General features: G+C 36.0%; 1 protein-coding gene across 2 annotated transcripts in view; it reads left to right on the forward strand.

The window, feature by feature from the left end:
- ABCD2 (ATP binding cassette subfamily D member 2) overlaps positions 1-20,396 on the forward strand; it is a 107,097-nt gene that overhangs the window by 78,177 nt on the left and 8,524 nt on the right. For both annotated transcript variants that reach the window (XM_036761402.1, XM_036761403.1), the window contains exon 8: positions 6,078-6,162. In XM_036761402.1, coding sequence (XP_036617297.1) covers positions 6,078-6,162 — 85 coding nt within the window. The remainder of the gene's footprint in view (positions 1-6,077; positions 6,163-20,396) is intronic.

Raw genomic sequence — 20,396 nt, forward strand, 5'->3', positions numbered from 1 at the left:
AATAAAACCACTGTTTCTATATTACCTCTAGTATAAAATGTAAAATGCTTTATTTAGCATTCAAAGCCTTTCAAAACCTCGACTGTTCCTTCTTTCCTAGTCTTCTTATACTTCCCCTCCCTCCATATTCTATAGTTCATCTACACTAGCCTAGTTGTTGTTCCTACTTTCTCCATGACTTTTTATTGGTTCTCTATGCCTGGAATGCTCTTCCCTCTGCCTCTCAGCTTCTCTGGTTTTCCTTCAAGAAACATCTCAAATTCTGTTTTCTTCCAAAAGTTTTTTTCTTGTCTCTTTTAACTCCATTGCTAGTCCTTACCCTCTGCAATTACCTTCCAATTATACTGTATATATGTTCCACATACATAGTTACTTGCATATTACCTCCCCCTTAGAATGTGAACTTGAAAGCAGGGAACATGTTTTTGTTTTTCTTCATGTCCCCAAGACTTAACACTTTACTTGACACAATCTAAGTGGATGCCTAATTACCAAGACCAACACAGAGAGATACAGTACCAAGTAATAAAGCCGACAAGTTCAGATTCAAGAAAAAAACATATCCAGAGGTTTGATGTGTAACTCAGAACTTTGTCTGAATAAATCACTAATGATAATTAGTCCTGAGTCACAACTTCAGTTATGTGAAGTGAGCACACAGTTAACCAAAATGAGGCAAGTATTAACTTTGGTGAAAAAAATATACTACTTCTGCAAAGAATGGTTCAACTCAAAAAGGTCCCTGTTCGTCTGTCTCAGGAAAAAGCAAAGTTCCATCCATCTTCTCTGCAGCCTCACCAGCATATCTCATTAGTTCTTACCTGGAGGAGTAACCATTACTTCTTAGATTCTGACCAACATCAACCACAACAGAAATTTTCAGGGTTGTGGAGCCTGAGATGCAGAATCTGGGATAGAGAAAATTACTGTGTGTTTGGAATTCTACTCTTTGTTAATAATTCCATGTCACCAAAATTGGTGAATTCTGGGAAGTAATCTGGTTGGCCAGGAATAATCATTTCTAGGGTCTACCATTTTTAAGGCAATATCCACAGCACAGATACTACATTCATTTTTTGATACTTTGATAAATCTGTGCTCTCATCTATATGCAGATGACAATCATGCTTTCTGAACTAGTGTGGTTCTTATGAATATGTTTTGTTTTGTTTTGTTTTTAAGACTGATTCTTCCTCCTGCCCAAGCTGGAAGTGCAGAGGCTACTCACAAACCCAGTCTCTCTCTGATCTGTATGGAAACTTTGATCTCTTCCATTTCTGACTTTGGTCATGCCCCCACTCCTGGCAGCTTACCATATAAATACTAAATGTAGTGCAGACATTTTGTTCCATATTGATTGTCTCAGCCCACTGTAGCTAAGAACTCCTGAACTCAAGAGGTCTGTAAACTTCAGCCTCCCTAGTAGCAGGGATTACAGGTATGTGCCACCATGCCTGACTATATGTGTGTTTCTATAAATTCTTCAGAGAGATTTAGTTAATGTACTACAAGAATTCTGGTCTTTGGGGAATAGTCAAGTTCTCTTTCTGTTACTCCTAGCTCTCTGTAAATCAACTGATCATCAAACAGGCATTAATCAAATATTTACTATGTACTAGGCATTATGCTAAGTGCTGTAGATACAAAGAAGGCAAAAAAAAAAAACCATAGTCCCTGCCCTCAAAGAGTGTATACATGTATGTGTATATATATATATATATATATATATATATACATATATTTGCACACTAATGGGGAAAATATATAAATAAATAAGTACACCAGAGATACAAAAAAAGAAAGTAACCTTGGAGGAGAAGGCTTAAAAGGCCAGGGGAAATGGCAGGCTTACACTATATGACATGCCCAAATCCTTTTCCAGCCATGTATGTCCTGAATTATATCTTCTACGCTATTGTTTTTGCCAAATTTATCATTGCAGCTATAGCCTGCTTATAGACATGATACACCTTCCCATTGCTCTTTAAGATGCCTAGTTTTTATTCTTCTGAGTTTGTGTTTAATCATTTGAAGCTGCATAGCATCATCAGGAGAATATGGGTTTTGAGAAAGGGAGCAGTTTGGGATAATTAAGAGTACTCTACAAAAGTTCTATTCATATACATCATCATGACTTGGAGGTGATTTCTGGGTCTCGGTGGCTACGCTAGTAAAACACAAAATCTGGTAGAGTGTACGAAGATAGAATGGCTCCAAATACAGTTTAGCAATAGACTGTCTCCTGCCTGAAGATCAGCATAGCTAGGTATAGAGAGGCTCGTTATCAGCAAGTTGGCCACAAAATGATGAATTCTTTGACCTTAGCGATTAAATGGTCTTATGTGGCCTTCTTTTTGGTATTTTTTTGTGTTGTCTTTGTCAGAGTAGTAGAAAGAGGCAGAAGGTTATAAGTCCTCCTCAAGGAGATTCAAAAGAGATTGCCCTGATTTTGCCTAGAGAGGGGAATAAATGAATGAAAAAGGCACGTAGCCCTGATTGTGATTGTATATTCTACTAAGTTAGTCCATCAGTATAGTAGTATACCGGTAGTATAGTTGTCCAGTGGTCTGGATTCAGAACTGAAGATGAGGATAAGAACTGGCTGGATTATATGATTATATCTTTATAAATGTAGAGTTTATATTTCAACATTAGTATGTAATTTCCCTCCAAAAAGAAATAAATTACTGAAATAAATTTCCTTCAAAAATAAATAGTCCACATTATATATTACTTTAGTTTTGCAAAATGCTCTACTCATGACAAAATTTTATACCTCCCAGAATAAAAGCCTCCTTTTTTTCTTGCCTGTTACCAATAATCAGCAAAAATACCAAAGAATCATCTTGGATATTTGACTTCTGTGACTCATATAATGATGAATTTTCAAATGTAATGTGTTTTTTAATTGTGCTCTGTAAAATTCATGGTTATCAAAGACCCATACTTTGAGACCAAATAAACTATTTCTATACTTGGGAATATAGGTAATTAAAATGCACAAATAACCCACACATTTCTTTTTATCCTGTTAACTCAACTTTAGGATTATTGATTTAGAGATAGAAATGAGCTGAGAAGTCATCTAGGCCCCCAGATATTACATATGAGGAAACTGTAATACAGAGAATTAACCAAAAATATTTCCCAAGTATAGTATCTGGCATTCAGTAAGCACTTAAAATGTTTTTTTTTTCCAAAAAAAATGTTTTTTTTCCCTTCCTCCCTTTCCGCTCTCCCATGCTCCCTCCCTCCTTCCTTTCTTTCCATTGCTTTTTGCTAAATTTATCATTACTGCTGCAGCCTTCTTATAAACATGATATATCTTCTCATTGCTCTTTGGGATACTTACAGTTTTTATTCTTCTGTTCAATCATTTGAAGCTATATGGTATTATCAAGAGAATGCTGGTGTAAAATAGATGTGTTTTGACACTGATTCATTGTCTATGGTGCCTTTAAGTATAATGGATCAGTGTCGATGCTTAATATTGATTTCTGCACTGAATAACATTAAAGAAAAAGTTAAGTGAATTATAGGGAGAAATGTACAGTAAAATATAATAATGGGTTCTTCAATGGACTTCTTTCAGACTTAGAAAAATTTAACAAAAAAAACAAGAAGTTAAGGAACTGAATAGAACATTGGAAAAGTTAGCTGTTATAGAACTCTGGCGAATACTGATTGGGAACAGAAAGGAGTAAATATATTTTATAGTTGTGCATGACACCTTTACAAAAATGTATTAGGAAATTAAATCCTTATAAATTCAGAAAAGAAAAAATACCATTTACCTGGAGAAAATCATGAAACTGTGCTGATTGGATCCACTACAAATTTATGTTACATAATCTCACCTGAGCCTTCACTGTGGCAAGGCAATCCTATTGCATTTCCCTAATTGACTCACTATCCCACTTACCACAGCAGCTTTTCAAAACCTTCTCATCCTTTCTCAACTCCCATGGCTCTTCCTCTTTTCACTTGAGAGTTGCCACTTCTACCCTTTGCTTTATCTCACATCACTTATATGGCTTCCCCACCCCCACCCCTCACCAATATCTTTCTTTAACCCCTGTCCTACATGGAGTGGATCTCCTTCTTGCCAAAGCAAACACATCTACATGTACCTTTGATCCCATTCCATCCTATCTTTTCCAGTAGATTGGTCCATCTATCATCACTAATCCCCCACTAATTTTTTATCTTTCCCTGTTTATTGCTTCTTCCCTGCTGCCTTCAAACACATTCATGTCTCAAAAAACCCTCATTTAATCCACCCATCCACACCAGACTATGCTCTTTCCTCCCTATCATAGATACGCCTGAGAAAGTCTTCAGTCAGCACTTCTACTTCCTTCTCCCTTTCTCTCTTCTTAACTCTCTGCAGTCTAGCTTCATTCAACTGAAACTCTCATTATTCAACTGTAACTTCTCTTTCCAAAGTTAAGTGATTTAAGTACCAAGTCTGATGGCTTTTTCTCAGACCTCATCCTTTTTGACCTCTCTGCAGCCTTTGCTATTGTTATTCTTCTCCTTGATACTCTTTTCTCTAGGTTTTCAAGATACTGCTCTCTCCTGATTCCTGTCCCATCTGATGTTCTCATTCCCCTTTCTGTATATTTATCCAGGCCATGACTGCAAACTTGTATATCCCCCAAGGTTCTGTATGGGGACTTCTTTTCTCCTGCCATACTGTCTTTCTTGGTGATCTCATTAGCTCCCATGGAATCAATTATTGTCTCTCTATGCATTTGCTTCTCAGATGTATTTATTCAGCTCTAACCTCTCTCCTTTCTCTAATCTCTCATCTCCAACTACTTATTGGATACCAAGAACTGAATGTTCTGTAGACATCTTAAACTTAACATGTTCAAAACTGAATCTATTATCTTTTCCCCAAAACCCTCACCTCTTTGTAACTTTCATATTACTGTTGAAGGCATCACCATCTTCTCAGTCACACAGGTTCACAACCTGGGTGTTATCCTTAACTCCTTACTCTCTTTTACTCACCTCTCCCAATAGCTAATATGATGCCAACTTCTTTTGATTTTAGCTCTACAACTACTTTCATATATGCTACCACCCTAGTGTAAGAACTTATTATTTAATACCTGGATTATTTCAAAAATCTAGTTGGTCTTTCTACCTCAAGTCTCTCCCCACTCCATTCCATCCTCCACTGAGCTATCAAAGTGATCTTTTTAAGTTGTAGATCTGACATTGTTATTCCCCATTCAATAAATTCTAGTGGCTCTCCATTACATCCAGGATCAACTATAAAATCCTCTATTTTTATACCCTTCATAACCTGGTCCCTTCCTACTTTTCCAGTCTTCTTGTACTTTACTTCCCTCCACATACTCTAGACATTCCAACTCCTAACTGCATTTTCACTAGATCAATTCAAAATTGTATTAACTGTTTGCAAAAATAAGAAAAGATCTGATTAAATTCCTTCTGTGATAAAAAAAAATGGGCTTGATAATTAAATCAAAGAGAAATACAATGGGGAAATAAGACCATAATTCAATATTCCTGAAGACTGATGTAAAAATAGTAAATAAAATATTACTAAAGAGTTTACAATAACAAATTTAAAAGATTGTACCCTAGAACTTGCTGGAGTTTATACTCGGGAAGGAGTGTTGTTTAAGTACAGGGGAAAATGTAAGTATAAGAGACCACAATAACAAAAATAATAAAAACCATAAGGCTATATTTACCAAGTTTAAAAAAGCCTTTGACAAAATTAAGTAGCCTTTGTTCTTATTAAAAATACACCTCCAGAATAATACCTGAACTTGCTACCTGATAAGAATATTTTAAGAATTTTAAAATAATAATAAAAATAATTGTGATAATGCTTAGAATTCTTAGTAAAATAAGTCGTAAAGAATGAGCCTGCACTTAACATTGACAATATTCTGTGCCTATGGCCTATACAGAACTACTTTATACTTAGTTTGATAATAAGTAAGCTATACAAATACCCCACGGAAGGAAGCTATTGTTAATAATGGGTAAATATTTTTAACAATAAAATGTGCTTTTTTTACATGTGATTTTGGAAGGATGGGATGCTGTCATGGATTGGAAGGATGTCCTTTCAGGTGGAGAGAAGCAGAGAATGGGCATGGCTCGGATGTTCTATCACAAGTAAGTACCATATATTATTTTGCTCATGCAATCATTATTGCAAAAACAAAAACAAAAACAAAACCTTTGGAGAAGGAAGATTAGTGGAATATACATCCCTTTATCAATCAACAACAATTATTTAAGCACCTACTCTTATGAAGCATTGTGCTAGTCACTGAGGCTACATATACAAAAGTAATCCCTGTCTTCAAGGAAATTTTATTCTCCTTTGGGTTTGGGGGAATATATGTCCACTAATAAACAAATTCAAAATATATACAGAATAAGTACAAAGTGATTTGCTTGTAGGAAAAGAGGTCAGGAAAATATAATGAGGTGATCCTTAAGCTGAGCCTTGAAAATAGAATTGAATGAAATTGGCAAAGGATTAGATATGGAGAGTGAGTGAAGAGAGATAAGTTAAGGATAACTTCAAAGTTTGAACCTGAGTGACTGGAAGACTGTTATTCTTCCAGCAGGAGGAAGAAAAAGAACAATGGAAGTAGACATAGGAAGTTAGCAGGATGAGTAAGTTTGAGGGGAAAGACAATGGGTTCTGATTTGGACATGTTGAAATTAAGATGGCTATGGGACACATTCAGATGGAAATGTCCAGCAGAGATAGCTGGAGCTCAGGAGAAGGATGAGGGCCAGATATATAAACTGAGAAGTCTTCTGCATAGAGTTAATTGATTCCATCAGAGCTTTACTTATGGACTTGGCCTTAATAATCTTTGTCATTTGCTGTCCTGTCTTCAAGTAGGAAGCATAAATCTTTCTTGCTCTAGAAAATAGCCAAGTGCCTCCCCTCCCCCCAGTTTTTTTTTTAAATCACAAAATAATTCCATTATTTTTCTTGACAAAGTAGTATGAAGTAATTTAAAGCTGTGGAACTGTGATTTATTGTAGTATATAGAATGCTGTATTCCTGTCCCACAAAGTAGCTAATGTTTGGATCACCTTCAGGGGAACTCTGAAATCGCAGTGCAAGCAGTACTTAATTGATTAAATTTATTTGACAATATTAATTCACAGAATTTTCCAGTTTTAGATTGTTGAGTGTATTTCATTTCTTATTGCCTTTTATGTTAGGAATCCCTAACCATTATTTTGTTGTTGTTGTTGTTATATTATTCCCATCTTTTTGATGGAGTTCAGACAGAAATGATCCTGGGACAAGTCGCTATCCTGAAGTTAACTGACTGATATTTAATATTCTAAGAACCATTGCAAAGGCAGATACAAATCTTCTCTGTTGGGTGAAATAAAGTTCATCCTCTATGGTATCATTGAAAGTGTCCTCAGATAGCAGATAGGACTAATGGAAAGATATGTACCTCATTCTATTCCTATAAGACTTTGATCTCCTATGTATTTTGAAAGTTTTTCAACCCATATAGTTTGGAGACTATGAATATTTGATAGGGTAATTTCTACTTTTTTGAATTTACCATTTCATTTCAAGAAGTTTTAAAAGGTTGCTTGATCTAATATGTGTGGTGGTGGTAGGAATAGGAAAGCAGAGGTGTGCTCTAAGTTGTATAGTTCTACAGCAATATTAATCCAGAGACCTAAAAAACAGGAGCAACTGGGATAGGTTGCAAATATATATGTGAGGCTGCACCAACCCTGAAGGAAAAGGGGCTAGCATCTAAATGGAGCCATTTCTAAACCTTCAGAAATCACTTGGATCAGGGACTAATTGAATTCCCCAGCATGGAAGGGAGATGAGACAGCTTTTAGGTCCAGCCCTCTAAGAATCTACTATCAAATGATAAGAAATCAGAGAGTGAACAATAGGGGAATATCAGGAAAAAAAAAAGATGGAAATTACAAAAGATACCAGGATGAAGAAAACTCAGTAAAAAAAACTATTAGAATAAACAGGTAAGTCAATAGAGAACTTAGTAACAAGAGGGAAGACCTTTAAATGCATCTAAAAATGAATTAATACCTGATGAAACAGAGGATTCTGTGGATTCCCTAGAGAACATGAAGCAATGGCACCATGTTTGTGAATGGTTTGAGAGAAATAAGGATCACAAAAGCAGAATTCATAGCCTGAAATAATTGGGAGAATAGGAAAACTTGAATTCATGGTCTCATGTCTCTGTAAAGAAAAACAGAGACCAATTGATTGGGAATATGAATATTCAGAAATTAAAGACAATCTGGAAGAAGAGAAGCGAAAAGCAACAATATTAAAGGAACATAATCTCAATAAGAGTAAAACATTAATCTTGAAGACAGGATGCATAGAGACAACATAAGGATCATAGGAATCCCAAGGAAAAAATGACAAATCAAAAAGCTTGAACATCATATAAATAATATAAGAATATTAGTAAAATTTTATATTTTTGATACAATATAAAGAAATAACACATGATCAATACAATAAATAATACAAGAAAACTGCAGAAAGTTTCTGAACACATAAAATAGCCTGCAAATCAAAAGAACCCACAAATTGCCTCCAAAAAAAAAAACTACAACCTATACTCCAATCTCCAAGACAGTATTAAGAAGTATTTAAATCAAGTCACAAAGCATTTATTATGTTAGGCACTTTTTAAAGATCTAAAAACATGGTAGTTAAATGTAATAATTCTGATGACAAATAGCAAATTCTGCAGGAGTGGGAAGGAAAGACCTTAAAATGTAAGGAATGGAAATTAAAGTAATTTGTATTATTCAGCTATTCTGCAGCTAGCAGAAACTGTAAAAGGGAATCAAATAACACGTCCTGAGGAGTAGGGGAAATCAAGATACAAACCATAGAGGTATATCTTATAAGTCTAATCATCAATAAAAAGATGGACCAATAAAAGAGAGGAAATTGAGCCATCTTTCTACTCAGAAAAAAAAGAAAAGAAAAAAATCGGGGGCAGCTAGGTGGCACAGTGAGTAGAGCACTGCCCCTGGAGTCAGGAGGACCTGAGTTCAAATGTGGCCTCAGACACTTGACACACTTACTAGCTATGTGACCTTGGGCAAGTCACTTAACCCTAATTGCCCTGCCTTCCCTGCTCCAAAAAAAAAAAAAAAAAGAAAGAAAGAAAGAAAAAAATCAGACATGGACAATTTGTTTATTTTGAAAACATTCCAGAAAGCAAAAATACAAGCAAGATAAATAAGTGTTGCAACCAAGGAAAGTACAAGTAATGAAATAAATTACCTCAGAAATACTAGGGGAAAATAACCTAAAAATAGAAAGACATTTGTGTTTAAGACACACACAAGGACAACAGAAGGATAATTCAGAGATTTCTTTCTAAAAGTACATAAAGAAAGTGAAAGCAGAACTTAAATAGCAGTGATAGTAGAGGAACAGGCTGAAACTCTATAGATTAAAGTTCATAACACTCTTCCTACAGATGAAAAATTTTGTGTTTTTTTTTAAACTCAACTGTTGAATAGTAAGACTCATAGAAAAGGATAAGGGAAGAATGAGAACGAGGAATGTGTGATATACCTTAATGTAGTCACTGTGAAGCACTAAAGGAAAAAACCTCAATAATCTCTCAGAAATAAAAAGGGCTGTGGGAGAATTGATCAGGTAGCTGAAAGGAGGATTGAAATATTTAGAAAGAAAGGAGAAAATTTCAATTCGATGGTGAAAGTCCTTACACCACCCGAGATACATTCTTTAATGGGAGATGAAGAGTTCACAAGAGATATAATCTGCATGGATTGGGGTGGGGAGGGGTGTTAAAGAGATATCTCTCTCTAACAAAATATTGTGCCTCAGTGAAAAGCATTCCACCTCAGGAAAAGCAGAGCTCCTGGGGAAACACTAGCACCTGGAACAGTATGAAGTTATGGACATAGAGAAGAAATGCTTATAGCAAATAGGAAAAATGGTCATGGGGAAGGCAGGGGTAGTAATGAGCCATACAACCAAGGAAACAGGAAAATTTCTACCAAGAGGCAATACTTCTCTCTAACTCGTGAAGGAATTGATGCTTCTAAGAGTGATGCACAAAAGAAAAATGGGGTAGGGGACAAGATCTACAAGATTCAGAAACTTTAGAAAGAAATTAAAACAGGTACTTTAAAAGCTTTAATTTCTTGAGGAATACAAGGACTAAAGAAGGATATTTAGTCAATGTGATTTTTTTAAAAAGGGGGTAGAAAATCAAGCCAACAAAACATCAAATGAACAAGGTGAAATCATAACAAAACCAGAAATAAAAAGAATAATCAGAACCTATCATCTACTGATAACAATATACTATTAAAACTGAGAACTCAAAAGAGAGGAATACCTTCAAAAATATAAAATACTCAAACTAAGAGAAGATCAAATAGACATCTTACTTAGCCCAATCCCAGAAAAGGAAATTGCTGTAAAGGAATTACTAATGAAGGAAAAGATAACCCACCTCCTAGTCCTTATGGTTTCACAGGAGAATGCTATCAATATTTTCTCAAAGATTGAGAAAGAAAGCATTCTCCAAGCCCCTTTTATGAGACAAATATAGTCCTAATGACTAAGCCTGAGAAGGTTAAAGCAAAAAAAGAGAACTACAGACCAATAAAATTAACGTAAATTTAAAATCTTTAAATAAAGTACTCTCAAATAGTCTACAGCAGTTCATCCAAGAAATCATCTATTTGACTAATTTGGTTCTATATTAGGGATGCAAGATTAATTCAACATTAGGAAACCCATCAAGATAAGCACATTAAAACAAAGATACCTGTAACCAGATAATTGTATCAATAGATGCAGAAAAAATTTTTGAGTAATTATCATACTAATTTTGGCTTTAAAAACCCTAAAATGTATAAGCATGGAGAAACATATCATATATATCAACACATATGTACATTGCAATATATGTGTATGTATTTATATTTATCACCAAGGATACACCCACATATACACATTATATGTGTATTTTTACACATATGTGAGTGTTCTTCTTTTGTCTTCCCATCTCTTCCTATGCCTTCATTACGTGTGTGATAGGAGCCCAAGTGTCTCCTTGACAGTAATAGGGAAGGAACACCCTTCTATTGGGATACAGGAATCGATCCAAGAGTTTTTGTTAGCTCTGGTCAGTGGCTTATGGATCTAAGGAGACACAACAGGAGGGTAATTCCCAGTCACTGAGGCATGGGGTTTAAATTCTTAGCCCTTGCCCTCCTTGGTGAATGCAGGGGGTATTGCCCTCAAAGGGATAGCCCTTGAGAGTCCTAGTCCTAGCCTTGGTTGATGACTCATTGACTTAAAGGGAAAGGGCTTCCCTGCTGCTGAAACAAGAGATTTAATGACCTGGACCTTGCTTTCTTTAGAGAAGACAGAAGATGGCAGTGGACTGACTGTCCTCACTCCATTTGTTGGAGGTGCAGCTTCAAGGAAAGGTAGTTTCAGCTTTCATGGTCAGTGGCTCATGAGCCAAAAGGAAATACTCATGGCCCAGACTCAGCTTATTATATACATCCAGCTGGTTCAGTTAGATTCTGACAGAGAAAGATGATTCCAAGAGTCGTTACAGGAGTTTTTTTAGTGACACATTGACATATACAACTGCCAGAGATCAGTGGTAGATGTAAATAAGGTTCAGAAGCCACTAGCACAAATATCAAAGGAATAGAAAAGAGGAGAGGGGAGGAATACCTGAGGCAGGGTGGAGGCAGGTCCAATTCAGGGAATTTGATTATTGTTGTTCTTGTTTGTCCTTTGTTGTTGAAGAGGATCATGATGTCAGGAAGGTGACTTACAAGTGAATTGGATTTAAGTGAGGGCGGGCTGTGCATAGTCACCAGCTTCACTTTCTCCTCCAGAGCCACCTGGGCCCTGTGGCAAGATATAGATCAGGAGGACTGGAGATGGCCTTGGATATGGAAATTAGGTAATACCTATGGGAAGGAAGAGCTGATCCTCAGGCATCAGCTGAGGTAGGACACAACCTTTGGCAGTGACTGCTCTGCTGACTAGGGATGAGAGTGGCATTTTTATAGTATTCTTCAAGGATGTGCTCTCAAGATGGTGGGGGAGGAGACTTTCTTTAAGTGTGAGAGAAGCAAAATACTGCCCACTATTCTGACCTTGGGCATCTCAATGATGATCACTTTATGCCAAAAAACAGGGCAAAAGATTTCACTTATCAGGATGCATACTCATGGGGGGGCCAAGATGTGTGTGTCTGGGTGGGGTGAGGGTGTTCAGCAAACCGGCTATAAGTTTCTCCAACAAATTAAAATTGCATCCCAAGTCAGTTTTAAGATAGAAACCAGGTCACAAAATGGAGTCTAAGAAGCATCAGAAGAATCACAGACACATAGCAATACATATTTCTACTACAGTGCAAATATGTATACACACATGTATATATGTTATAATGCATATATTTTCATACTTTTTCAATGTATTAATTGTTTTTGCTAATTTTTTTCCTCTAAAATATTGTTTGTTATATGAAATAACTATAAGGGGGAAAGCGAGAAATAGGAGAAATTTTGATCCTGTGAAAAACAAAAGATATCAATAAAATTTTATTTTAAAAAATAAAGTCCTTTATAACCTAACCTATTCTTACCTTTCTCACACATTACCTGTACCTCTCCCACAATATAGCACATATAATCAATACACTCTACAATTCAGCTACATTGCCCTACTTACTGTTTCTCACACAGAATACTCTATTTCCCCTCTTTGTGCTTTGGCACGTGCCATCCCCTCTACCTAGTTTTTCCTTCTCACTTCTAGCTCCTAGCTTCCTTTGCTTCCTGCAAAACTCAGCCCAAATACCACTTTCTGCAAAAAGCCTTTCCTGTCTCCCTATACCTCCCTATCTAGCCCCAGGTCTCTCCTTCTGAACTTTAATTTCTATTCTCATAATGTTAATCTTACCTTGTATGTATGTAGTTGGTTGCATATTGTCTTTATCATTAGAACATGAACTTCTTGAATGAAAAGGTAATGCTTTTACATTTCTTTGTATCCTCAGTGCTTAGCACAGTGCCTGCTACACAGTAAGCACTTAATACTATGTATTAATTATGTACTAATAGATAAATAAGTTATACAGGATATTTTGCAGTCTGTATTTGTAGTATCAAGACTTGTTGTCTGTTAGTCCAAGAAATATCAATGGAGGATAGAGTGGTACAGTAGAAAAAAGTATTGCATATGGAATCAGAAGACTTGGGTTCAAATTCTGGCTCTGCCAGATGTGTGTCTATGTGACATTAGGTAAGTCACCCAGAAGTACTCCATTTCTATATTTAAAATATTTCTTTAAGAAAATAAAAGTGATAAATGTTGGAGAAGATGTGGGAAAATAGGAACACTAATACATTTTTGGTGGAGTTGTGAACTGATCCAACCATTCTAGATCTATGCCCAAAGGACAACCAAACTATGCATATCCTTTGATCCACCAATACCACTACTAGGTCTGTATCCCAAAGAGATCACAAAAAATGGAAAAGGACTCACATGTGCAAAAATATTTATAGCAGCTCTTTTTGTGGTAGCAAAGAACTGGAAATTGAAGGGATGCCCATCAATTAGGAAATGGCTGAACAAGTTATGGTGCATGAATGTAATAAAATACTATTGTTCTATAAGAAATGATGAGCAGGCAGATTTCAGAAAAACTCGGAAAGATTTACATGAACTGTTGGTGAGGGAAGTGAACAGAACCAGGAGAACGTTGTACACAGAAACAGCAACATTATTGATCAACTGTGATAGACTTAGCTCTTCTCAGCAATACGATAATCTAAGGTGATTCCAAAAGGCTCGTGATGGAAAATGCTATCCACGTCCAGAGAAAGAACTCTGGCGCCTGAATACAGATTGGAGCATACTATTTTTACTTTTTGTTCTTTCTCATGATTTTTCCCTTTTGTTCTGATTCTTCTTTAACAACAGGACTAATGTGGAAATATGTTTAATATGATTGTACATGTATAACCTATATCAGATTGCTTGCCATCTTGGGGAAGGAGGGAAGGAGAAAAAAAAATTGGAACTAAAAATCTTTAAAAAGCAAATGTTGAAAACTATCTTTACATGTAATTGGAAAAAAATAAAATGCTACTAATTAGGAAAAAAAGATCTTTCTTTATCTGATCATAATCTTTTGTCTTCCTATCTCTCTCTATGCCTCACTATTCCTAAATCTATTCTTTACCTCCATTATCTCAAATATTCAAAACATTCTTCAATCCTTCTAATGCACATTATCATTCCACCCCATCACCCATATTTGGTTGCTCTCTCCCTTCTTCCCACTCTTCTTCTTTTTTTTTTTTTTTTTGGCAGGGCAATTGGGGTTAAGTAACTTGCCCAAGGTCACACAGCTAGTACATGTGTCAAGTGTCTGAGGCTGGATTTGAACTCAGGTCCTCCTGACCCCAAATTCGGTGCTCTACTCACTGCACCAACTAGCTGCCCCGCCTTATTCCCACTGTTGACCCCTTGGTGAACCACTTCACCTTGCACTATCTTCAACTCTTCAATCTCCTCTTCTATTTTCCCCAACCCTGTATTATGCCTTTCTTCCCATCTGCTCCCTTCATTCCTGCTTAGATATTGCTAAATGGAAATGAAATTGCAAAACCTTGTGACTACACCACAGATTTGTGCTAGCTAATCTCGACTATAACAAGCCATTCCTATTTACTCTTTGATGTTTGAATTTGATGTTAAATATTTTCTTATTTACATTGTTTTAACTCCTTTGTTTGTTCCTATCAATTGTTTATTTAAAGGAATCTGGAATTTTTAGTATGCTTTTGTTTTTTGTTGTTTCTTTCATGTTTTTTATTGCATATACCAGCTTGACATTGATGAAATATTCTGATACCTTTCTTTAGATCTTCAGTAGTCCTCTCAAGTCACTTTGGCCATGGTGGTTTTTTATGTCTTTCCTTAGAGTTTACCTTTCCTCCTATGGTTCTTGCCATGGCAGCTACTGCCTGAAATGTTTTCACACCTTTTGTCAAATGCCATCAGGGATTGGATTTGTTCATAATAATCTTAGTAAAGACCAGCTTTTTTAAAATTACTTTGTTTTAGTATTATTGGTCTGTTAGTTAAAATCATACCATCAAAATCAAAAAGGGCTTTTAATTTAATGATGCATATGTCCCTTTAAAATCATTTGACATACTATGTCTGTTTTTGTTTTCCATTTAGTTATTAGATATAATTTCTAGAATTTATATGAAATAAAGATTTTCAGTGACTTCAGGGTCTTTAATTTTTTTCCTTTTGGGCTTTTAGTAACTCTAATTTTTTTCACCTAACCTAGGCTTAGGGATAAAGTTTGTTTGGTTTTTTTCCTATTGCGCTACACTAGTTGAAACTATGTTGTTGTGTGTAACATGACTAATGTGAAAATATGTTTAATATGAATGTATGTGCAGAACCTGTATCAGACAGCATGTGTCTTGGAGTGGGATTGGGGAGGGATGGGAAGAAAATTTGAAACTCAAAATCTTCTGGAAGTGAATGGTGAAAACTAAAAATAAATAAATTAAAATGTAATAAAAAGAAATTATGTTATTGTGAGCCTTGGAGTTGAGGATATTGTTAAAGCTTTGCTTATAACTGATGCAATCTATTACTGATTATGGCATGACATAATATTGGTGCATACTAAAAGAAAACATTCCTATTATCAGTGCTCTACATTCATGTACCTGCTTTAGTGGTCAATGTCAGTTGCACTGATATATTTCTACCATGTGGACTATTGGTATTTATGATTTGTTCTAAGATATCTTTGGGGCAACTAGGTGGTACAGTGGATAGGGTGCTCAGACTGGAGTCAGGAAGACTCATCTTTGTGAGTTCAAATCTGGCTTCAAATAGTTACCGGCTGTGTGACTCTGGGCAAGTCACTTAAACCTATTTCCCTCAGTTCCTCATCTCTAAAATGAGCTGGAGCAGGAAATGGCAAACCATCAGTATCTTTGCCAAGAAAATCCCAAATGGGGTCACAAAGAATCAGACATAATTGAAAGAACTGAACAACAATTGGTACTGTGCCTAAAAATTTATAAAACTGTGAATAACCGTGAAAAACTTTCACCTAGCATACCGACCACTGGAAACCAGAAGTGCCCAAAGTGACTGCAGAGCCCAGATTCAAAGCTTCAAGAGAACTTGATTAAGACTGAAGAGACTCAGCAACTGGAAGAAACTGTGAAGCAATTTAATTAGAACTGATGATCTCTCCTTTCCCCCACTCTCTCCAACTCCTCCCTGCTCCTCACACCAGTGTGGGACATTGATCTCCACCAATAAGGAGAGTAGGCTAACACTGATATTGGTTCTTTTCTGTCTGTTGTCTTCTGTCCGTTGGTTCAATGGTATCTATGGTTCCTTGCATCATAATGTAGTTTCCTCATTTATCCGTTTTTATCTTTTGAATATTTGTTTTTGCTCTATTAGCATGGTTGCAATTCCTTCTTTTTTAGATTCACTTGATGCATAGTAAGAAAAAAATTTCCATGCCCTCAGTTTTATTTTATGTATGTCTTTGTTTTTTGAAAATGTGTTTCCTGTAAGCAACATATCTTAGGCTTTGTTTTTGTTTTCTTATTCAAGCTGTCACTTTTTGTATTTTATTTTTTGTACTGTTTGATCTACTCACATTTAAAATTGTGAGTTAGGTTTATATTTTCCTCCATCTGTCTCTAATTTCTTTTAGGGTCTATTCCCAATGGCTTTCACCCCCAATCTTCTCTCATTAGTTATCATTTTCCCTTAGGGGTTTTTACATTAGTTCCCTTTTCTTTCCTGATTTTATCTAGTTATTTAATTCTTCCCTCCTCCATGTATTTCTTCTCAGGCAAGTAAATTTCCACTTCCTGTCTTCCCCTTCAACCAGTCTTGTCCATTAGGTTTTTTTATTTCATTTTTCGTGTCTCTTTCCAGAGAGGGTTTCTCTCACTCTCTTCTTTATTCATCCTTTCTTTCTGTCTACCCTAGACCCTCACTCTCTGGTTCATGACTGCTATAAATATCTAGTCTCTCTCTACTTTCAATATTCCTCACAGAACAAAAAATTCCAAACTTCCATTCTGGACTCTCCATGTAGGTAATTTCTGCCACTGCCTTGTAGAGCTTGCCCTGCGGATTCCTTTTTTTAATTATGCCTCATTCCCAGAATGAAGCCACTGTTCCAAGATAGGATCCCTCCCCCATCCTGATGATATAGCCCTCTAATGACCTGTACCCCCAGTTATCTTTTTTTTCTCCATTTACTTCTGGATGCATGCATTCTCAGTCTCCCAGGTTCCAGTGGCCTCCAAGAGTTCCAATTTCTTCACTCCCAAAATAGGACAAGTTGTCCTGTTAAGCACCAAATTCCCCAGACCACATGCAATACAAGATCTTCATCTCCCATCATAGAACATTTCTTTTTACCCATAGGAGAGAGGGACCTTCATTAATGGAACCCCCTCTCACTACCAAAGCAAGGTGTCTTTCCTTTTCCTTCCCCTTTTTTCTATCCTTGCCCCCTCTTCACCCACTCCCCTGCAGACTTTACTCATTGTGGGATCATGGGGGTTACCTTTCCCTCATTGCCAGTCCTCAAGTTGACCCATGCATATCACACACTTCCCTCTACCCCCTACTCCTCTTTTATGCATCCTCCCATTTTGTAATGAAGTCCCATAAAAAATTGATTAACCTGTAAGCAGGATATTTCCAGGTTCTGTCCACAATGCCCCAGGCCTACCTCCTCACTGTTACCTTCACCTAACTTCCACCTTCACTTTTATCCCTTTGCGTAAGAAAGAAGTTCCTTACTGGTCTCTGCTATCACTCTTGCTATCCTTGGCACCTTGAGGAGGGAAGAAAGTAAAGCTAATCCCACTTCAGATTGATGAAGAAAAAACTCTGGGAAGACATGAAAGGAGCCGGGAGTATCCATCAGGTCCCTGTCTCCAGCTTGTTATACTACAGACTTTGGAGAACTTCCTTTTGGGTGAAATCTGGGACTCTCTTGGCTGAGCTGAGTTATTTTGCTCTTAATGGGATAGCTCCTTCACTCTATATTCTCTGCTACATGTTCTCATAGGTATTTCTTTGATTTCTATTTTGCTACAATTTGGATGTATGGGTTTCTTTGCTATTTTGTATGTGGGTTCATTGTGGAACTAATATTTGATGGGAAGGGGTAAAGTCTTGGATATGAGATTTAGAGTCTTCCTTCCTCCCCATGAAAAAGCAATTAGAAGTTAGATTGAACCTGAAAACCTCATTCCATGGATTAATAATATTTAAGAGAACAGATAGATGTAATTCTAGCCCCCTATACCTTCACCCTGAGGAGGACAGAATGGTTTCTAGACCCAACCTCCTGTTTCTTCTCCTGAAAGGGAGGATCTTATACCTCTCACAGCTATGGGTGGGAGATGTATTTTTAACCAAACAAGAGGAAGAAGCAATTACAAAAGATAAAATAGATAACTTTTATTACTTGAATCTGAAAAGCTTTGCCCAAACAATATGAATGCATCTAGGATAAGAAGGGAAGTGGTGGAATGGCAAAACAAACAAACAAAAAAACCTCTAATAAGGGTTTGGTATTCAAGATGTTCAAATTATTTTATTTTGTTTGGTTTTTTTTGTTACATTTTAAGTTCTGAACTATTTCCGTCCCTCCCCACTCCACACTAGAGAAGGCCACCATTTGACACAAATATATAAATATATGTAAAACCATACTACGTATACTCCTATTTTTCAGTTCTTTCTCTGGGGGTAGATAGCATCTTCCTTCAAAGGTCCTTTGTACTTGCTTTGAATATGTATAATACTCAGAATAACTTAGTCATTCACAGGTTTTGTTCAAGCAGTATTGTATTACTGTTTACCACATTCTCTTGGTTCTGCTCATTTCACTCTTCATTATTTCATGCAAGGCTTTCCATGGTTTTCTAAAATCAACCAGTTCATCATTTCTTATAGCACAGTAGTATTCCATCACAATTATATAGCACAACTTTTTTAGCCATTCCCCAATTGATGGGCATCCCCCTCAATTTCCTGTTCTTTAACAGCACAAAGAGAGCTGCTATAACTATTTTAGAAATCACCTTGGGAAACAGACCTAATAGTGGTATTGCTAGGTCAAAGTGTATATACACAGTTTTATAACTTTTGGGGCATAAAATTCCAAATTGCTCTCCAAAATGGTTGTATCAGTTCACAGTTCCACCAACAATGTATTAGTGTCCCAATTTTTCTACATCCTCTCCAATATTTGTCATTTTTCTCTTCTATCATTTTAGCCAATCTGATGGGTGTCAGATGATATCTCAAAAATTTTCAATTTGCATTTCTCTAATCAATAGTAATTTAGAGCATTTTTATATGACTATATGTGGTTTTGAATTCTTCATTTAAAATGCCTATTCATATCCTTTGACCATTTATCAGTTGGGGAATTGCTATTATAAATTTGACAAAGTTCTCCATATATTTGAGATATGAGACCTTTATCCAAGAAATTGTTTATAAAATTTTCCCCCAATTTTCTCCTTTCCTTCTAATCGTGGCTACAATAGCTTTATTTGTACAAAAACTTTATTGTAATCAACATTATCCACTTTATATCTCACAATGCTCTCTTTCTTCCTTGTTTATTCACAAATTATTTTCCTATCCATAAATCCGATAGGTAATATGTTCCAGGTTCTTGTACTTTTCTTGTAATGTCTTCCTTTATGTCTTGGTCAGGTATCCATTTTGACCTTATCTTAGTAAATGATATAAGATATTGATCTTTCAATCCAATTTCTGCAAGACTGCTTTCCAGTTTTCCCAACAATTTTAAATGTTCTTATGCTACAAGTTTAAATATTTACATTTATCAAACACAAGGTTAGTATAATCATTTTTTAGTCTATTCTGTTCTGAAGATTCATAAATAATTAATAAAATATATGTTAGACTAATAATTATTCCTCAGTAGGTCAAAGGATATGAACAAAAGTTTTCAAAAGAAGAATTGTGAAGTATTCACAACCACATGAAAAAATGCTCCAAATCACTAACAATAAAAGAAATGCAAATCAAAACAACCCTGAGGTCGCACCTCACCTCCTGCAAATTTCCAAAGATCTCAATGGTCAATACTGGAGGGATGGTAGAATGACAGCCACACTATGCCAATGCAGATTGTCAGGTTTGCTGTGTCTTACGGTTTGGAGAGTTTGATTGGATCTCGAAAGGTTATGTTTCTTGCCTGATATCTTATAGTCAGCATATA

Source organism: Trichosurus vulpecula, chromosome 5 (genome assembly GCF_011100635.1).
Source record: "Trichosurus vulpecula isolate mTriVul1 chromosome 5, mTriVul1.pri, whole genome shotgun sequence".
Taxonomy (NCBI): Eukaryota; Metazoa; Chordata; class Mammalia; order Diprotodontia; family Phalangeridae; genus Trichosurus; species Trichosurus vulpecula.